The 21,198-nt window shown below is 52.7% G+C and overlaps 2 protein-coding genes across 3 annotated transcripts in view; both read right to left on the minus strand.

Moving 5' to 3' along the window:
• Positions 1-21,198, minus strand: part of POU2F3 (POU class 2 homeobox 3) — a 183,944-nt gene that overhangs the window by 88,798 nt on the left and 73,948 nt on the right. The gene's annotated exons all lie outside the window — the stretch shown is intronic.
• On the minus strand, positions 7,853-14,565 carry LOC134966618 (uncharacterized). Its single transcript, XM_063943506.1, has 2 exons — positions 13,614-14,565; positions 7,853-11,078 (listed from the first exon to the last, which is right to left on the minus strand). The coding sequence occupies exons 1-2, from the start codon at positions 14,065-14,067 to the stop codon at positions 10,171-10,173; spliced, it is 1,362 nt and encodes a 453-aa protein (XP_063799576.1). The 5' UTR covers positions 14,068-14,565; the 3' UTR covers positions 7,853-10,170.

Raw genomic sequence — 21,198 nt, forward strand, 5'->3', positions numbered from 1 at the left:
GGCCACACTGCAGTCCAGCACACAGCAGCATGTTCTAGGCTGAGGAGAAGAGCTGTAGCTGCCAGGTAAGGGGGAACCAGGACTTGTGACCAGGCTGGGCCCCTCCATCAGGCCTGGGTCCAGGTAAAAAAGTAGTCCCCCCTCCCTCTCTTGGCACCAGTGGAGGTGACTGGTTGCTAAATTGCATTGTGCATGTCAAAAGATGTGTCATGTGATTTATATGATTTAATTAAACAGCTGTATATTTAATAACCCCCCCATAAAAGATACAAGTATTCCAATGTTTAATCTTTTCTAATTTTGTATCTTTCATAACTGAAATGATTATGAAAAGCTCCATAATTGTTTACATAGTTAGTAAAGATCCTCTTTTCCTACACACAGCAGCACTGTCGGCAACACTGGAAAACCAGCCCAACATCGGCAAGTGTTTTGCCCCAAAACCATTAGCATCATCTGATAGTTAGATCCTTTCTGTGCCCTTTCAGCATACGATCACTAACTAATTGGCCCTCATGTGATCTCATCCGAGCACCGCAGAAAAGAGAAAATGAAGTAAGAAGACAAATAAAGTACTAAAACATATTTCTTAAAGACCAGTGTTGCATGTAGTAAGTTTAGGTGTTTGCCATCAGTGGCAGCGCATTCTGGAAATACGTGTAATCCATAGTTCTGAGTTTGTCAGCAATGAATATTGTAATTGCATCAACCACTTCCACTGTTATTGACCAAGGCTCTGTCATGTATTGGTCCAAGCTGATTCCCTGCACCCATCAGGCACTTCACTTGTCTCCCAAATCATTGCCCACTCACAACCGCACTCTGGGGGTCATTCCGAGTTGATCGTAGCCCTGCAAAATTTTGCAGGGCTATGATCATGTCCATAGACATGCGGGGGGACGCCCAGCACAGGACTATCCCGCCCCGCATGTCAGTGCCGCCCCCCCCCCGCGCAGAAGTGCAAAAGCATCGCACAGCGGCGATGCTTTTGCACTTTAGGAGTAGCTCCCGGCCAGCGCAGCTTTAGTGTGCTGGCCGGGAGCTACTCGTCGATTCTGGCCCGCAGCGGCTGCGTGTGATGTCACACTGCCGCTGCGGTCCGCTCCCCGCACGGTCTGGCCACGCCTGCATTGGCCGGACCGCGCCCATGAAACTGCGGCCAAACGCCGCCATTCCGCCCCCACCCCCCTGCTCCCAGCGACGGCCTCTGCCTGTCAATCAGGCAGAGGCGATCGTAGCGCAGCGACGGCCTTCAGCCGTCGGGCATGCACCGGTGCACTGCGGTGCCGGCGCATGCGCAGTTCTGACCCGATCACGCCGCTGCGATAAACTGCAGCGTGCGATCGGGTCAGAATGACCCCCTCTGTGGCTTTCTCTGGCAATCCCTGTAAAAGCATTATGGTTTTTAGAGCAATCGACACAGTTTTGGTGAATGTATTTTTCACTCATCATTCTTACAGAACTGTTTGGTAAGGTAGCCACCTAGCAAGACGCAGACCAAACTAGTTAGCGATATATATATATATATATATATATATATATATATATGTTTAGACTTACCCACAATGCTTTTACAAATTGCAATACAAATACAATGTGCTCTATGAGCTAAGGGGCTTCTGTATATTACAAAATATGAGGAGAACAGCCCGTTCCCATAAGAAGAGATTTGAGGAAAATACTGTAGGCACAATATCTTAAACGGTCTTCAGACACATAAGGGTCTATTCATTAGACTCCTTCATTTTAATCTCCCATCCCCTGCTTGGAATAAAGCAACATATAAATGTAAGTTAAAAGCAACAGCCTAAAAGCTGTGCAGCGTATATATACAGTACATATATCCAATTAAACTTTATAAAGAGATTTGATACACCTGACCGTGTACCCTCCACTGTGATACTGTATATACACAATTCCCATGGGAGGGCTCCAAGGTTTTGAAAACAAACTTAAGGACTATTGGCCAATTCCATGACAGCAAGTTTCCTTTTATGTAGCATTTCTAAGATGATGTTCAAAATTGCGTAGTTTGTTATAACCTTGCGGCGGATGAGCCGTGCAACTGCATGGGCCCCTGTCGCGGCACTTTGTCCCTTTACTGCTCCCCTTCCTCTATCCTCTTACCGAGTACTCCACTCAGGGGTGGAGTTTTGCGGAATAACGTGGTTGCGTTGTGACCCAGTACCCCCAAACGGAGTACATGCCCGCCAGTGAGTCCCTTGGCAACGAGCATTCCCCTTGCAATGAGCATGACACCCAGTGTATAAAATCCCTTGCAACGAGCATAACACTCAGCTCATGAAACCCCTGGCAATGAGCATGACAACCAGTGCATGAAACCCTGGCAACGAGCATGACCCCTGGCAACGAGCATGACACTTAGCATATGAAACCCCTGGCAATAAGCATGACAACTAGTGCATGAAACCCCTGGCAATAAGCATGACACCCAACGCATGAAACCCCTGGCAACAAGCATGACGCTCAGCACATGAAACCCCTGGCAACGTGCATGACACCCACTGCATGAAACCTCTGGCAACAAGCATGATACCCAGCACATGAAACCCCTGGCAACGAGTATGACACCCAGCGCATGAAACCCCTGGCAATGAGCATGACACCCAGCATATGAAACCCCTGGCAACGAGCATGATACCCAGCTCATGAAACCCCTGGCAACGAGCATGACACCCAGCGCTTGAAACCCCTGGCAACAAGCAGGTCATTTTAAAGTAATTAGAAGCTTTACTGTAGGGCATAATGTATCACAGGCAGTGCGGTGTGTGGCACAATATGGTGCAGGGGGCATAATATGGTGCAAGGGGCATTACTGTGTGGGGCTTAATATGGTGGAATTTCTTTGTATTCCTGTAGTGGCTGAGGTCTGTTGTTGCAGGGTCAAAAACTGCAGTGTAAGATAGTCTTTTCCTGGGAGGCCACACCCATTTTTAAGTGAGACCATTTTAGTGAGGACAGCAGTTGAATGCATTGTAATGTCAGAGAAGTAATTTCCAGATTCCTGAAGCTGAATGTATTGTGATGTTACAAAGGTACTCACTAGTTGCCTGCAGCTGACTGTTTTATGATGTCACAGAGGTACTGTCTGGCTGCCTGCAGCTGAATGCATTGTGATGTCACAGAGGTACTATCTAGCTATCTGTATCCTAATGCATGATGATGTCAAAGAGGTACTGTCTAGCTGCTTGCAGCTGAATGCACTGTGATGTCACAGAGGTACTGTCTAGCTGCTTGCAGCTGAATGCATTGTGATGTCACAGAGGTACTCTCTAGCTGCCTGCAGCTGAATGCATTGTGATGTCACAGAGGTACTATCTAGCTATCTGTATCCTAATGCATGATGATGTCAAAGAGGTACTGTCTAGCTGCTTGCAGCTGAATGCACTGTGATGTCACAGAGGTACTGTCTAGCTGCTTGCAGCTGAATGCAATGTGATGACACAGATGCACTGTTGATGTCACAGAGTTACTGCAGCTGAATGCATTGTGATGTCACAGAGGTACTGTCTAGCTGCTTGCAGCTGAATGCAATGTGATGACACAGATGCACTGTTGATGTCACAGAGTTACTGCAGCTGAATGCATGGTGATGTCACAGAGGTACTGTTTAGCTGTCTGCAGCTGATTGCATTGTGATGTCACAGAGGTACAGTACTGTCTAGCTGCCTGCAGCTGAATGCATTGTTTGTGATGTCACAGAGGTCCTATTTTTGTCACAGATTTACTCTCTAGCTGTCTTTATTGTAATGCATTGTGATGTCACAGAGGTACTGTGTAGCTACTTGCAGCTGAATGCATTGTGATGTCAGAGAAGTAATTACTAGATTCCTGAAGCTGAATGTATTGTGATGCCACAAAGGTACTCTCTAGCTGCCTGCAGCTGAATGCTTTATGATGTCGCAGAGGTACTGTATGGCTGCCTGCACAGTGGCAGAACTGCTGGAGACAATGGAGTTGGTTGCCGACTGGCTCCAGCCATAAAGGTGGCACCTCCTCCATTGTCTCCCGTTCCCCTTAAAACCATCCCACTCTGCAGCTGCTGTAATTGAATGAGAGCCGAGGACTCATGAGCCGCCGAGCTCAATGCCCGCCAGCATCAGCGCACTGGCTCTTCCTTACCTGGTGCCAGTGCTCTCTGTGCTCTGGACGCGAAAGTCACATGACTTCCGACCGTGGCACAGAGCCTGACTGGGGAGACGTCCGCACTCCACAGTGTGTGCGGGACTGCAGAGATTATACGGCTGTCATGGTGCAGGTGGGTGGGAGAGCAGCAGGTGCTGCACAGCAGGGTGCAGAGAGGAGTACGTAACTATGTGGCCCAAAAAAGAATAGGAAGGGGGGATAGTGTATTAATGTTTTAACATTCTGTGGCTATGTGTGTGTGTGTGTGTGTATATGTGACCGTGTGGGTGTATATGTGGTTGTCTGTGTATATGTGCTGTGTGTGTATATGTGGCTGGCTGTGTTTACTGTATCTGTAAGTCTGTATATGTGACTGTGTGTGTATACTGTATGTGGCTGTCCGTGCATATGTGACTGTGTGTGTGTGTATATGTGACTGTGTGTGTGCATATGTGGTTCTATGTATGTATATGTAACTGTGTGTGTATATGTGACTTTGTGTATACTGTATCTGGCTGTCTGTATACAGTATGTGACTGTATGTGCATATGTGGCTGTCTGTGTGTATATATGTGACTGTGTGTGTACAGTAAACTGTATGTGGCTGTTGTGTATATGTTACTGTATGTGTATACTGTATGTGACTGTGTGTATATGTGGCTGTGTGCATTTGTGGCTGTGTGTATAATTATATATGGCTGTCTGTGTATATGCGACTGTGTGTTTACTGTATCTGGTTGTCTGTGTATATGTGACTGTGTACTCTATATGTGTCTATATGTATGCATATGTTACTGTCTGTGTATATGAGGTTGCATGTGCATATGTGGCTATGTGTGTGTGGCTATTTATCTGTGTGGCTGTGTAGGTACATGTGGCTATGTGTGTGTGCGTATGTGGCTGTATGTGAACGTGTGTGTGTGTGTGTGTGTGTGTGTGTGTGTGTTGAGGGGGGGGGGGGGGCAGACCATCATCTGTTTCGCCTCCAGGCATCTAGATTGAATTTACGCCACTGTGCCTGCAGCTGAATGCATTGTGATGTCACAGAGGTACTGTGTTCTCTAGCTGCCTGCAGCTGAATGTATTGTGATGTCACAGAGATACTATCTAGCTGCCTGCAGCTGAATGCATTGTGATGTCACAGAGGTACTATCTAGCTGCCTGCAGCTGAATGCATTGTGATGTCACAGAGGTACTGTCTGGCTGTCTACAGTTGAATGCATTGTGATGTCAGAGAAGTAATTTCTAGATTCCTGAAGCTGAATGTATTGTGATTTCACAAAAGTGCTCTCTATCTTTCTGTATCCTAATGCATTGTGATGTCACAGAGGTACTCTCTAGCTGCCTGCAGCTGAATGCGTTATGATGTCACAAAGGTACTGTCTGGCTGTCTGCAGCTGAATGCATTGTGATCTCACAAAGGAACTCTCTAGCTGCCTGCAGCTGAATACATTGTGATGTCACAGAGGTACTGTCTAGTTGCCCAAAGCTGAATGCATTGTGATGTCACAGAGGTACTGTCTAGCTATCTGTATCTTAATGCATGGTGATGTCACCAGGGCCGGCTCCAGGCCTGCTAGCACCCTGAGCAAGAAAATTTCAAAGCGCCCCCCCCCCCCCCCTCCCCCCCGCACCTGGAAAAGTGGGCATGGCATCACAAATTTCCAACTATAAATAAATATATTTTCACTCCCCCTCTACGCACACAATTAGCAGCCTTACACATAGCAGCCACAGTAGTGTTCCTTACACATAATGGGGGGAATTCAAGTGTTTGAAAAGTCGGTTGGGTGTTTGTTTTTTCCTGTCTATTAGATAGAAAAAAACAGACACCCAACTGACTTTTCAAACAATTGAATCTCCCCCAATGTCTACAGTATAGTGCCAGAAACACATAATGTCTACAGTAGTGCAGTGCCAGATAGACATAACATGCCCCCCAGCAGTGAAAGATAGACATGACATGCCCCCCAGCAGTGCCAGCTACACACGATATGCCCCACAGCAGTGAAAGCTACACATAATATGCCCCCCAGTAGTGCCAGCTACACATGATTTGCCCCCCAGCAGTGCCAGCTACACATAATATGCCCCCACCAGTGCCAGATAAACATGATATGCCCCCCAGCAGTGCCAGATAGACATGATATGCCCCCCAGCAGTGCCAGATAGACATGACATGCCCTCCAGCAGTGAAAGATAGACATGACATGCCCCCCAGCAGTGCCAGCTACACATAATATGCCCCCCAGCAGTGCCAGCTACACATGATATGCCCCTCAGCAGTGCCAGCTACACATGATATGCCCCACAGCAGTGCCAGATATATATGATATGCCCCCTAGCAGTGCCAGCTACACATGATATGCCCCCAACAGTACCAGCTACACATGATATGCCCCCAGCAGTGCCAGATAGACCTGACATGCCCCCCCCAGCAGTGTCAGCTACACATGATATGCCCCCACCAGTGTCAGATACACATGATATGCCCCCAGCAGTGCCAGATAGACGTGATATGCCCCCCAGCAGTGCCAGCTACACATGATATGCCCCCCAGCAGTGCCCGATAGACATGATATGTCCCCTAGCAGTGCCAGCTACACATGATATGCCCCCCAGCAGTGCCAGCTACACTTGATATGCCCCCACCAGTGTCAGATACACATGATATGCCCCCCAACAGTGCCAGACACATAAATGACCCCACAGTGCCAGATACATAAATTACCCCACAGTGCCAGATACATAAATGCCCCCACAGTGCCAGATACATAAATGCCCCCACAGTGCCAGCCCCCACAGTGCCAGATACATAAATGCCCCCACAGTGCCAGATATGCCCCCACGACGAGGGAGGGGGATTGCTGTGGGCCGCGGGCGGACTAAAGCTAAACTATTCAGTGTGCTCTGTGCGGCGCCAGACGCCGGCGCCGCACAGCGTACAAAGAGCAGTGTAGGCTGTTAGCAGGCTGGCTCCAGGCTCGAATATGGTGGCGTCAGCGTGCGGCACCCATTAAGGGTGGCGCCCTGCGCGGCCGCTCATTTCGAACATGCCTGTAACCTGCCCTGGATGTCACAAGGGTACTGTCTATCTACCAGCAGGTGAATGCATCGTGATATCACAGAGCATACATGCCGACATCCTGGCAGCTCTCTCTGGGAGAGAGCAGCCAGGTCGGCTCAGCAGGGGGGCGGGGCATGGTTATGACACACATAGGGGGCGGGGCAGAGGCAGAGCAAGGGCGGGCGGAGGCGGAACAGGGGCAGGGTTATCGCGGCACATACTTTAAGCTACGCTCCCTGCTATGTAATGCCGCGATTACCGGCATTATACAGCAGGGGGCGTTGCTATGATGACGCGATTCAGCAAGAATCGCGTCATCGACTGCCCCGACCGCCCACTTTACTCACTAAGTGGGCGGCCGGGCACGGGGGCCCCTAAAAAATCGGGAGACTTGCCTGCTCTTCCGGGGGGCCGGGAGGGTCACCCGATTTTCGGGAGCTTCCCACCCATTCCGGGAGAGTAGGCAAGTATGTCACAGAGGTACTGTCTAGCTGCCTGCAGGTGAATACATTGTGATACCACAGCGGTAAGGGGGGTACACACGGAGAGATTTGTGCTTAAATAAACCTCACACGTCAGATGCTTCCACGCGCCACTCAAGCACACTTATCTTATGAAATAAAGACACCACAACTGTAGTTGGCGTGAAAGGGGTCAGCTTTTATTTTCTGACTGAGAGGGAGGCCTATTAAATACTAAAACTAAAATGCAGACTTCCCTCTCTAACTAAAGGTGGCGAGGAGAAGAACGGTTAAACATAATAAATGTAACATGGGTGATAAACATTATAAAAAACAAGCAGTAAAAAACATATGTGTTAGGGAGCCTCCTGCCCCAGATGTTCCGGGATCGGCCTGCTGCCTCCATCCCAGACATCGAGAATCAAAAATCCAAGGACAGGGGTCGACCTTCTGCCACTACCCCTGTCCCCCAACGGTTGCAGGGACGGAGGTACGCTCCGCCCCTACGGGATAAAAGTTGGGCCACCGGCCCCGACATCCACATATGTTTTATACTAATTATATGGGCCCACTTGTGAAAATGATGCCCGTAAACTAATTCTAAAAGATATAAATTACCTATAAATACACCCAAACTGACTAACTGTGAACTCATCATTAAACTTAAGTAACCGTTCTGAAAACCGGCCACCGAAAGCCGACACAAAGAACCCCATAGTAAAACCAAAACCAACTCTGTTCCGGTTTTTTTGGGGGCGGGAGGGCGGGCTGCGTGAAGACACTGAAAGAGGCAGGAAATGGTGGGTTAGCCACCTATATCCAGGCTGTACAGCCCCTTTCCACAATCCGGCCAATGGCCTACCAGTTCCTCACTCAACGTTCCTCCCACTACAAAAAACCTTAACCCCTTGCAGGCCAAAGTGATGCACCAAGCAGCGCTCTGCAAGCACAGACGGCGTGTTTATGCTGCTGCTATCATATTATATTCCTTACGCAGTCTTAAACCTCACACGTCAGATGCTTCCACGCGCCACTCAAGCACACTTATCTTATGAAATAAAGACACCACAACTGTAGTTGGCGTGAAAGGGGTCAGCTTTTATTTTCTGACTGAGAGGGAGGCCTATTAAATACTAAAACTAAAATGCAGACTTCCCTCTCTAACTAAAGGTGGCGAGGAGAAGAACGGTTAAACATAATAAATGTAACATGGGTGATAAACATTATAAAAAACAAGCAGTAAAAAACATATGTGTTAGGGAGCCTCCTGCCCCAGATGTTCCGGGATCGGCCTGCTGCCTCCATCCCAGACATCGAGAATCAAAAATCCAAGGACAGGGGTCGACCTTCTGCCACTACCCCTGTCCCCCAACGGTTGCAGGGACGGATATACGCTCCGCCCCTACGGGATAAAAGTTGGGCCACCGGCCCCGACATCCACATATGTTTTATACTAATTATATGGGCCCACTTGTGAAAATGATGCCCGTAAACTAATTCTAAAAGATATAAATTACCTATAAATACACCCAAACTGACTAACTGTGAACTCATCATTAAACTTAAGTAACCGTTCTGAAAACCGGCCAACTGCCAGGTTACAAACCTGCCACCGCCACCGAACTAAAAACCCACACAACAAAAACAGAAAAACTAACTAGAGAGACTTAATGAACTATGAACAGAAAAGAGCTATCTATAGGGACCTAAGAATGTAAATAATGTCCTCCAGGAAGATAAGCATGCCAGCCGGGGACAAATGCACCCCGTCAGACCGGTATTGTGTCGGGTCACGGTAGGAAATGCCACCGTGCGGCACAACCAGCCCGCCATGCTGGAGGACAGCACGACCAACGACCGAATTGACCCTCCTCCGAACCAGGTCAATCGCCCCGGGGTTAAAGGCTCCGCGCCAAGACCGCCGAGGAACGATGTCCGACCAGAGGATGAGGCAAAACGGCCAGTCAGCCATGAGTTCCAGTAGCTGGCACCTGATTTCGAGGCGAATGTCGAGCCCAGAGCGGCGTACCAGATCATTGCCCCCCAGGTGCAAGACCAAAATCAGGGGGTACCCAAATCGGCCAACTGCCGCCCGAAGCCAGTCCCGCAGGCCATCCCAGCGGAGGCCTCTACGCCCCAACCAGCGCACAGCCTGCAGCTCCGGAAACCGGGCGGTGTCGCAAGCCAGAGCCGACACGGACAGCCAGTAGATGTAGGAATGGCCGACAAACCATAGAAAGTGCGGATCTAACCGCCGCCCTGCAAAATAAGGTGTGCTAAGGTTAGGAATGATATACATAAGGTATGTAAATGAGAAACCTGACTGCAGCCCTAACGGGGGGGGGAGTGTGGGGGGGGGGGGGGGCGCCCAATTTGACTTGAGGCAAAAACGAAACTTCGCTAGCCGGCAAAAGCCGAAATTAAAACCAACGATAAAACAAAAATTCCTCAAGGCCCCCGCAATCACCAAGTGCAACTGCGACGAGCGGCTAGTCCTCAAAGGGGCGCACTGGGAGGAAAAGGCCTGATATAGCGTCTGACTGCACCAGACCTCCACCTACCCAGTGCCCGGACTTCGACCTCGGACCAACCCGCCGCAGCGGCAGCTGAAGCAGCGCCGATGCGGAAAGAGTGAGTCCCATAGTCGGCCGGAGATAGACCCAGGTACAAAATACAACGCCCCAAAACCGACCGGAATTGATATCTGGTCAACGGGGCGCCGTCACAGTGGACGAGCCACCCGGTGGGCGTTGGAGGCCGTATGGACGAATATGCCCGGGCCGCGGAAACTGGACAAATGCCCCGCGCACGAGCCGGACCCATTCGAACCCACTGCCCCCTGCCGGCTACGTCAGTCTTGGATCGCTGAATTTTGCACCATAAACCGTCGGGGCGGATGACGACGTGGGCCTCCAGCATGGGCGAGACCGAAGCCCGAGAGACGGACACCAGCTCACCCACCCTGAACGCACCGTGGAAGGCCATAGTAAAGGCCGCCCGGAAGAGGCGAACCTCGTATCCCGAAAAGCAAATGCTCGGTAGGGATCCCAAAATCCGCCTCAGCAAAGCACCGGTGATCGGCTGGCGGGTATCCGGGAGGGGCGGGGTGGCCCGAGCCCAACCTTTCAACACCCGCCGGAGGAAAAAGGACTTCGTAAAATCCGCTTCCCCCCGCAGCTGCAGAAAGTAAGAGATACCTGCCAGAACCCTGTTAACAGACGCCCGCGAAATACCGTCGGAGTACAGAACCCAGATGTAATCTAAAAGTAAATCATGAGAGGTCTTACCACACTGGCCTCTCTCCCGGATGAAGCGACACCACCGCTCCCAGGCGGCCCGATAGGCCGCAAAAGTTGCAGGGGCCAATGACCTGTGGGCTGACGCCTCCATTCCGGGTGGATGACCTGCCACACAGAAGCAGGACATAATTCCCCATGGAGGAGAGCTGCAGGAGCCAAGCGCCTAAATCGCTGCAAATCGCCGCGTGACAGGGCATCTGCAATTTTGTTACGCACGCCAGGGACATGTTTTGCTCGCAACGTAATGTTGTTGACCAAGCATAACAAGACTATCTGCGCAATGACCCGCAATACCGGCAAGGACGTGGATTTTTGGCGGTTGATGGCAAAAACCACGCCCAGATTGTCGCACCAGAAGACAACATGTTTATTACGCAGGGCATAGCGCCATAAGTCTAAAGCGACCAGAATAGGAAAAATTTCCAGCAACAGCATGTTCGTAGTGAGGCCCATGCGAAGCCAGGCATGCGGCCAAGGAGAGGCACACCAACGACCCGCAAAGTAAGCGCCAAACCCGAAAGCGCCGGAGGCGTCCGTGAAAAGCTCCAGGGTCGGGCTAGACACGATCGCCTCCTGCCAAATACAGGTGCCGTTGAAACGAACAAGAAATTCGTCCCAAATGCTTAGATCCCGACGGATTTCGAGGGACAACCTGAGGAAATGATGCGGGCGTCTAACCCCCACGGTAGCCCGTTCCAATTTTCTACAGAAAACCCTGCCCATGGGGATAACTTTGCAAGCAAAGTTAAACAGGCCCAATAGGGATTGGGCCTGTTTGAGAGTGAGCTTGCCCGCGGACAGCGCATATATGATACCGTCACGTAAACGCAACACCTTGTCCGAGGGAAGCCTACAGAGACCCCTGACCGTATCAATCTGGATCCCGAGGTAAACCAAGGAGGCGGAGGGTCCCTCCGTCTTTTCTGGTGCAACCGGAACCCCGAAGCGCGCAAAGAGGGCCAGAGCCCCCTGCAGCAGGTTGACGCAGCGAGGGGAGTCTGAGGGGCCGATAAACAGAAAATCGTCCAAGTAGTGGGAAATTCCCCGTTCCCCCGTTGCCTGCTGGAGACACCAGTGGAGGAAGGAACTGAATCTCTCAAAGTAGGCGCAAGAGATAGAACAACCCATAGGGAGGCACCGATCTATGTAGTACCCATCGTCCAGCTTAAAACCCATAAACCTGAAGGCGGAAGGGTGCAGCGGAAGGAGACGAAACGCAGACTGGATGTCCAACTTACACATAACTGCCCCTGGGCCAAAAGACCGTACGGTGTCAATGGCCGAATCAAAGGACAGGTAAACGACCCTACACTGGTCAGCAGGGATAGCGTCATTAACCGAGGACCCCGCAGGACAGGAAAGGTGTTGGATGAGGCGAAATTTGCCCGCTGTCTTTTTGGGCACTACGCCTACGGGGGACAAGACCAAGTCTGGCAAGGGGGGCTCCCGGAAAGGGCCTATCATCCTCCCTAAGGTAACCTCCGCCCCTACCTTGTGCCGGAGCACGTCCGGAAACTCCCGAGCCGAACGCAGGTTAGTACCCGTCCCAGGACCCACCCGTCCATGTATCGGCAAGGGGAAACCCGACGCGAAACCTGAGTGTAAAAATCGGGCGTCCCCCAACCGCGGGTATCGTCGCAGCCAGGGAATGAGCGCGCAAAGTCTAATTGGGGTGGGAGCTGTGGCTAGCGCCGGTGGCCGCGGGAGCGCGACTCTGTCGGGGCTGCGAGCCAAAAGCACTTCCTGTCCCAGGACTGGGGCAATCTTTAATGCCGTGGCCCCCGCCACATCTGATACAGGAGTGGCGAAAACGACATCGCCCCCCCAAGTCGCATTGTGCATTATTAAAAGCGAAGCATTTCCCATGCCCCGCGCGCCCTGCGCCTCCGCGAAAGCCGGCAGAACGAGAGGCAGGTTTTTTTGCCCATCGTCTTGCCGAGCCGCCGTCATCTGTGGCGGCCGGACCTTGTGTCAGTTCAGAGCACAATTCCACGTCTTTTTTACCAAAGTTATAGATCTCCCGGCCATGTTGTTTGCGTCGGAAATCCTCGTCGTAGCGCCGCCAGGCAGACCCTTTGTACTTATGGTACAGAACGTGTATAAGAAATTGATAGCGCACCACGTTCATATGTTCATCCGGGCGCGTCTCTAGGTAACACGCCGCAAAGATCAACATGCAGCGGACCCAATTCTGGTAGGACCGCAAAGTGTCCTCGCTACCCTGCCCCTTTTTCTTAGCCGAAAGCAAGGCTTTGCGATCGTCGCTGGTAAGGGCAAAAATGTTCACATATTGGCCCTTACGGATACGGTCCCGGATCCGGGGCCTGAGTCCACGTTGCACCGCCGTATTGGCGCAGTGCACGGTGTCTGATTCCACCGATACTTGGGACGCGGACGAGGTGGAATACCGCCGCTTGCGTTGTCTACGACGCTTCACCCTGTGCAAGCCGCCATCTGAGGAGGACAGACCCTCCGAGGAAGTAGAGGCAAGGGAGGAATCTGTGCCCCGACGCCTGCGCCTACTGCGCTTGCCGGAAATCCTGCCTGCGCTGCTACCTATGCTAGAGGCGCTGGAGCGAGTACCCGAACCCAAGCCGCTAGCGCTCCCCTTGGACCAGTCAGGGTCCGAGGAAGACTCACCTGCTCGAGAGGGCACGCCGTCCGCGCCTCCGGCCACCGAACGACTCGTGGATACACCGGCGGATTCCATTGCCGATCCGACTACCGTGGCTGGGGAGACAAAAGAGACATTGTTCCCCTGCACCGCCTCCGGTCCCGCAGCCACCGGGAGCGGGGCAAAAGGGGGGGTAGTTGCCCCAGTAGACAGAAGTGGAATAAGGGATTGCGCAATGCTATCCGCCAAGGAAGCGGTGGGCCGCCCCAGTCCCCCGGGTACGGAGGATAACAAGGGAGCCACCGCTGACACTACAGCGGCACAAATGGCGGACAAGACGGAGGCGTCCACCAAGGGTGCAGTCGCAGGGGCAGGTGAAGTAAGGACGGACCTCCTCCGCGCGTCATGCGCCCGACGTGCGGTACGCAAACCTCCCGTCGGGAGCAAGGATCCGGAGGATCCCTCACTGTCGGGAATCATGGCACCACCGTCTGGCTGCGCCAGACCGCGTATAGACTGCCGACCCCTCGACTGTCTACCGACCCGAGCGTCGGCCACAGGAGAGTCGTCGCCACTAGAAGGGAGGAGTCCGACGTCGGACTGAGAGCTGACCGCGGAAGCGTCGGCAGTTGAAAAATGGATGCGGGGAGTGGGTGCTGGGTCGTGATCCGCCTGCGCACGCCGCCCCCTAGTGGGGTGATTAGCTGGCAGGCGCGACCCCGCCCGCTGTCTGCCAGGAGGCGCGCGGCCGCGGGCGGCGGCCGAGCCACTTGCCAAGGCGGGCGTCCTGGATGGGCCCGACGCCCCGGGCCCCACCGCGAAAGGGGAGGTCGGACGGGCAGGCACACCGCGGGCGGGCGCGGGCCGCCCCCGTACGACCGGCCCCGCACTATCTGTAATGGATAATGCCCCCCCCGCTGGCGCGGAGCGGGGGCGACGCCCCACCCCAACGCGGGAGGGCGCTGACCGCACGGGTGGGGGGGGGTAGTGGCACAGAGGGGGTATGCCTCATGTGGGCCCCCCTGCTGTGCGCCATGTTGTCCGCACGCGCAGGCAGTAATCCATCTGCCGCGCGACCCCCCACCCGCCCATTAACTGAGGCAGCCGTGTTGGGAAGTGGGGAGAGCCGCCGGGCCGCCGGGCGGGAGCTCCGCCCCCGCCCCACGTGACCCGCGCGGCCACCCGCTGTAAAAAGCGGCGGGGCCAGGGACGGTAAAACACCGTCCCTGGCAGGCCGCCTGAGGCTTCTCCTGCTCCCCGGCGCTCCGTCCCCCGCCGCTGATTGCAGCGGGGAAGGAGACGGGGAGGAAGCACGTGGGGGAGCGCGGGCGGGCGGCCGAGCTCGGCCGCGCACAGCCCTGGTCTCCATGGCAGCCCCAGCAGCTCCGTCGCCAGCCGCTGATCGCAGCGGGGAAGGAGACGGGGAGGACACACGTGGGGGAGCGCGGGCGGGCGGCCGAGCTCGGCCGCGCACAGCCCTGGTCTCCCTCACAGATACAGCATCCGCAGCAGCAGGGCTTCCCCGACCCGGCGGAACATCAGGGGAATCTAACAGCCGGGCGGGGAGGCCAGCGCTGCGTGCAGGACGGGAAGGGGGGTTTCGTAACCCCGACATGTCCAGGGGGGAGAGGAGTCACAGCAAGGGGGGGTGGGGGAATACCCAGCAATCACCTCCAATATGTTATAAAAAACAAGCAGTAAGTAGGAGAAGAAGAATAAAAAAGTTAGGAATAGGATGAATGTAGCAGTAGGAATATAGGAAAGAGAAGATAAGGAAAAAGATAAGGAAAAAAGAGAAGAAAAATTAAAGTATATTTACTGAATAAATGAACAATACTTGCACTGCCTGCGTGAAGACACTGAAAGAGGCAGGAAATGGTGGGTTAGCCACCTATATCCAGGCTGTACAGCCCCTTTCCACAATCCGGCCAATGGCCTACCAGTTCCTCACTCAACGTTCCTCCCACTACAAAAAACCTTAACCCCTTGCAGGCCAAAGTGATGCACCAAGCAGCGCTCTGCAAGCACAGACGGCGTGTTTATGCTGCTGCTATCATATTATATTCCTTACGCAGTCTTTCTAAGCAATCTGACAAGTGTTTGCCCCACCGCTGACTCTAGCAGTGAAATGAGCATCCCCCCTCCCCCTCCCTCACTCTGCACACATCGCGCCTTGTGCTGAGTGGGGGGAGAGATGTGCGCTGAGCGGTCTGTGCTAGATCGCTCAGCACACATCTCCAACATGTGTACGGGGCTTTCCTGTCTAACTGCCTGCAGCTGAATGCATTCAAGACCCCGGAGAGCCGCCTACGGGAACAGTATACAGGTACATATATACAATGTTTCCTTTCTTGCATTTTTTCCAAGAACTTCAGAAAACATCACTTTTCACTGAACTCAATCTTCCACAAAACCACAAAGATTTGTAATCCAAGGTTGTAAATAATGTCAACTCGGTGACAACCAACACAAGTACAATAAGTACTCTAGAAACATAACTTCCTTGGAGACAGTATATTTGTGCTTTATTAGAATCACTTTATTAAATTCAATAAAAGTTATTTTAAGAAAACACAAACCCAGAGAAGATAAACTGAAATAATAACACAATAAGACAATCACTGACTTTTCCTTCAAACAAACCCCAGTGACATGATTTACGAGTTTTACATACACATCACTTAGAAAAATACTAGAATAGCATTGCAGCCTTCATCTTCCACTCCTACATTCCCATTCATGGAGATAATGATTCTAGATGGCAATGTCCTATGTAGCAACTCATTGATCCCAGTCAATTATAATAGCAAAATATCGTATTGAGAAAAAATCTTTCTTTTAATTAAAATTTTAAACTTATAAATTCAGAAATGAGTACATATTACAAGTCATACAAACAACTAATGCTGGGAATTAACTCTACCTGTGGTTACCAACTGTCCAGAGCCAGGAACTAGTGTAGTGTCTGTATCCTCAAACTCCCCACAGCTAGGAACTAGTAAAGTGGCTGTACCCCCACAACCTGCCTAGCCAGGAACTAGCACAGTGGGTGTATTTGCAAGCTGGCCACTGCTAGAAACTAGTGCAGTGGCCAGGGCCGGCTCCAGGCACTTTCCAATAGAGCGGCCGAACAGGGCGCCACACTTAATGGGTGTTGCTAGCTCGTGCCGCCATATTGGAACCTACCCTGCCTGGAGCCAAGTCCCTGCACTGCAGCCGCAGCATCCGTTCCGCCGGCCCGCCTCCCACAATTGCCCACGTAAGCGTGCCGGCCCATGAGCCAATCAGAGCTCGCGGACCAGCAGCTAAGGCTCCTGATTGGCTGCCGGACTGCGAGCTTTGATTGGATCGCGGACCGGCGCCTAATTCGAGCACCGCCGCCGGAGACGGAGGGGAAGGAGAGGCGCACAGTGCGCTCTCCTCCCCGCCCAAGACAACCATCAGCAGGATCAGCAGCAGCGTGGTGAGCAGCACTGTGAGGGGTGGGGGGGCTGGCACTGTGTGGGGACATGTGTATCTGGCACTGTGGGAACATGTGTATCTGGCACTGGGGGCATAGCTGGCACTGTGGGGGCATGTGTATCTGGCACTGGGGGGCATAGCTGGCACTGTGGGAACATGTGTATCTGGCACTGGGGGCATAGCTGGCACTGTGGGAACATGTGTATCTGGCACTGGGGGGCATAGCTGGCACTGTGGGAACATGTGTATCTGGCACTGGGGGCATAGCTGGCACAGTGGGGGCATGTGTATCTGGCACTGGGGGCATAGCTGGCACTGTGGGGACATGTGTATCTGACACTGGGGCATATATGTATCTGGACTGGGGGCATAGATGTATCTGGCACTGTGGGAACATGTGCATCTGGCACTGCTGGGGGGGATATCATGTCTATCTGGCACTGCTGGGGGACATATCATGTCTACCTGGCATTGCTGGGGGGCATATTATGTGTACCTGGCACTGCTGGGGGCATATCATGTGTAGTTGGCACTGCTGTGGGATATATCATATGTAGCTGGCACTGCTGGGGGGCATATCATGTGTAGCTGGCACTGCTGCGGGGAATATCATGTGTAGCTGGCATTGCTGGGGGGCATATTATGTCTACCTGGCACTGCTGGGGGGCATATCATGTGTAGTTGGCACTGCTGTGGGACATATCATGTGTAGCTGGCACTGCTGGGGGGCATATCATGTCTACCTGGCACTGCTGGGGGACATGTCATGTGTAGCTGGCACTGCTGGGGGGCATATCATGTGTAGCTGGCACTGCAGGGGGTCATGTGTAGTTGGCACTGCTGGGGGGCATATTATGTCTACATGGCACTGCTGGGGGGCATATCATGTGTAGTTGGCACTGCTGAGGGACATATCATGTGTAGCTGGCACTGCTGGGGGGGCATATCATGTGTAGCTGGCACTGCTGGGGGCATATCATGTGTAGCTGGCACTGCTGGGGGACATATCATGTGTAGATGGCACTGCTGAGGGGCATATCATGTGTAGCTGGCACTGCTGGGGGCATATCATGTGTAGCTGGCACTGCTGGGGGCATATCATGTGTAGCTGGCACTGCTGGGGGACATATCATGTGTAGCTGGCACTGCTGCAGGGCATATCATGTGTACCTGGCACTGCTGCAGGGAATATCATGTGTAGCTGGCACTGCTGGGGGCACATCATGTGTATCTGGCACTGCTGGGGGGCATATCATGTGTATCTGGCACTGCTGGGGGCATATCATGTCTATCTGGCACTGCTGAGGGGCATATCATGTGTAGCTGGCACGGCTGTGGGGCATATCATGTGTAGCTGGCACTGCTGAGGGGCATATCATGTTTATCTGGCACAGCTGGGGTGATTATCATGTGTAGCTGGCACTGCTGTGGGGCATCTCATGTGTATGTGGCACTGCTGGGGGCATATCATTTGTATCTGACACTGGTGGGGGCATATCATGTGTAGCTGGTACTGCTGGGGGCATATCATGTCTATCTGGCACTGCTGGGGGGCATATCATGTGTAGCTGACACTGCTGAGGGGCATATCATGTGTATCTGGCACTGCTGGGGGGCATATCATTTGTATCTGACACTGGTGGGGGCATATCATGTGTAGCTGGCACTGCTGGGGGCATATCATGTGTAGCTGGCACTGCTGTGGGGCATATCATGTATATCTGGCACTGCTGGGGGCATATCATGTGTATCTGGCACTGCTGGGGGGCATATCATGTGTAGCTGGCACAGCTGAGGGGCATATCATGTCTATCTGGCACTGCTGGGGGGCATATCATGTCTATCTGGCACTGCTGGAGGGCATATCATGTCTATCTGGCACTGCTGGGGGCATATCATGTGTATCTGCCACTGCTGTGGGGCATATCATGTCTATATGGCACTGCTGGGGGGCATATCATGTGTAGCTGGCACTGCTGGGGGGCATATCATGTCTATCTGGCACTGCTGGGGGGCATATCATGTCTATCTGGCACTGCTGGGGGGCATATCATGTCTATCTGGCACTGCTGCAGGGCACATCATGTGTATCTGGCACTGCTGGGGGGCACATCATGTGTATCTGGCACTGCTGGGGCGCATATCATGTGTATATGGCACTGCTGGGGGCATATCATGTCTATTTGGCACTGCTGGGGGGCATATCATGTCTATCTGGCACTGCTGGGGGGCATCTCATGTGTATGTGGCACTGCTGGGGGACATATCATGTCTATCTGGCACTGCTGGGGGGCATATCATGTGTATCTGGCACTGCTGGGGGGCATATCATGTCTATCTGGCACTGCTGGGGGGCATGTCATGTCTATCTGGCACTGATCTACTGGGGTCATTATGTGTATCTGGCACTATACTGGAGACATGGGTCCTCATTCCAACCCGATCGCTGATTGGAATGCGCATTGCGCACGCACGTCATCGCCGGGCAACGACGCTGACAGCGGAAAAAGCGGTCGCAGCGGTGACCGCAAGAAGATTGACTGCAGGAAGGCGCGTTCCGGTGCGTCAACTGACCTTTGGAGGCCGTTTTTTGGGAGTGGTAAGAAAAACGCAGTCGTGTCCAGGCGAACGGAGGGCGGATGTCTGACGTCAAAGCCGAGCCCATCATCGCTGGATCCGTCGCACAGGGTAAGTATGTCGAGGGCTGGTCTTGATTTGTGAGAAACTTTTTTAGCATAGCAGGGCTGCACAAGCGATCGCACCCCTGCTATGCTAAAATACACTCCCCCATAGGCGGAGATTAGTTGATCGCATCAGCAGCAAAAAGTTGCTTGGTGCGATCAACTCAGAATGAGGGCCATTATGTGTAAGGAACACTACTGTGGCTGTTATGTGTAAGGCTGCTAATTATGGGGGTAATTCCAAGTTGATCGCAGCAGGATTTTTTTTAGCAATTGGGCAAAACCATGTGCAATGCAGGGGGGCAGATATAACATGTGCAGAAAGAGTTAGATTTGGGTGGGTTATTTTGTTTCTGTGCAGGGTAAATACTGGCTGCTTTATTTTTACACTGCAAATTAGATTGCAGATTGAACACACCACACCCAAATCTAACTCTCTCTGCACATGTTATATCTGCCTCCCCTGCAGTGCACATGGTTTTGCCCAATTGCTAACAAAAATCCTGCTGCGATCAACTTAAAATTACCCCATGTGTGCGTAGAGGGGGTGTGAATATATATTTAGTTATAGTTTGATAATATGAAGTTGCGACACCACACCCACTTTTCCAGGAGTGCGTGCTTTGACATTTTCTCGCTCAGGGTGCTAGTAGGCCTGGAGCCGGCCCCAGAAGTGGCTGTGTCCACAAACTGCCCTGAGCCAGGAACTAGCACAGTGGGTGTATCTGCAAGCTGCCCAGAGCTAGAAATGAGTTAAGTGGCTCTGTCCACAAACTGCCTAGACTAGAGCCAGGAACTAGCACAGGACCTCTATACACCAACTGCCCTCAGCCATGAACTAGCACGTGGCTGTATCCACAAGCTGTCCAGAGCCAGGAACCAGGTGCGTATCTACCCATTGGCCAGGATGACACTCACCAGGGGCGCCAGCCGAGCAGGGGGCGCCGCCCGACGGTGCCACCCTCGGCCAATGGGTGGAATCCCTTAAGCCGTAGTGTCTGGCAATACTTGTTGTGTCGAGCTGCCTGTGCATTGCCTGGGATGGAGGACGGAGGATCGCTCAGCAGGCAGGAGCTGGCGCCGGTGTCCTGCACCGCAATGCACTACAGGGAAGAAACTGAAAATAAACTACAACTCCCAGCAACCCTTGCTGTCGGGAGCTCCCGGCGGCAAGGGCTGCTGGGAGCTGTAGTTTATTTTCAGTTTCTTCACATAGTTTGGTGCGGTGCCGGACACCAGCACAAGCTCCTGCCTGCTGAGCGATCCTCCGCCCGCCATCCCAGGCAGCTCGGCACAGCAGGTATTGCCAGACACTATGGTTATCTGCTGGGATGTTGTGGGGTGGGGACTAGGGATATGTGCTGTGTGGGGAGTCTGTGTATGTGCTGGGAGTGGGGGAGACTACTACTATGTGCTAAGGGCGGACTACAGCTATGTGCTGGGAGGGGGATGGGGACTATGGCTATGT

The sequence above is a fragment of the Pseudophryne corroboree genome, chromosome 10 (genome assembly GCF_028390025.1).
Source record: "Pseudophryne corroboree isolate aPseCor3 chromosome 10, aPseCor3.hap2, whole genome shotgun sequence".
Classification (NCBI taxonomy): domain Eukaryota; kingdom Metazoa; phylum Chordata; class Amphibia; order Anura; family Myobatrachidae; genus Pseudophryne; species Pseudophryne corroboree.

Excerpts from the sequence above, each read along its gene's own strand:
- LOC134966618 (XM_063943506.1), bottom strand. The coding sequence starts at position 14,067 with ATGATTCCCGACAGTGAGGGATCCTCCGGATCCTTGCTCCCGACGGGA. Across the intron at positions 11,079-13,613 it reads CGGCGTGCCCTCTCGAGCAG|GTCATCCACCCGGAATGGAG; the intron begins GTGAGTCTTCCT and ends TCTGTGTGGCAG.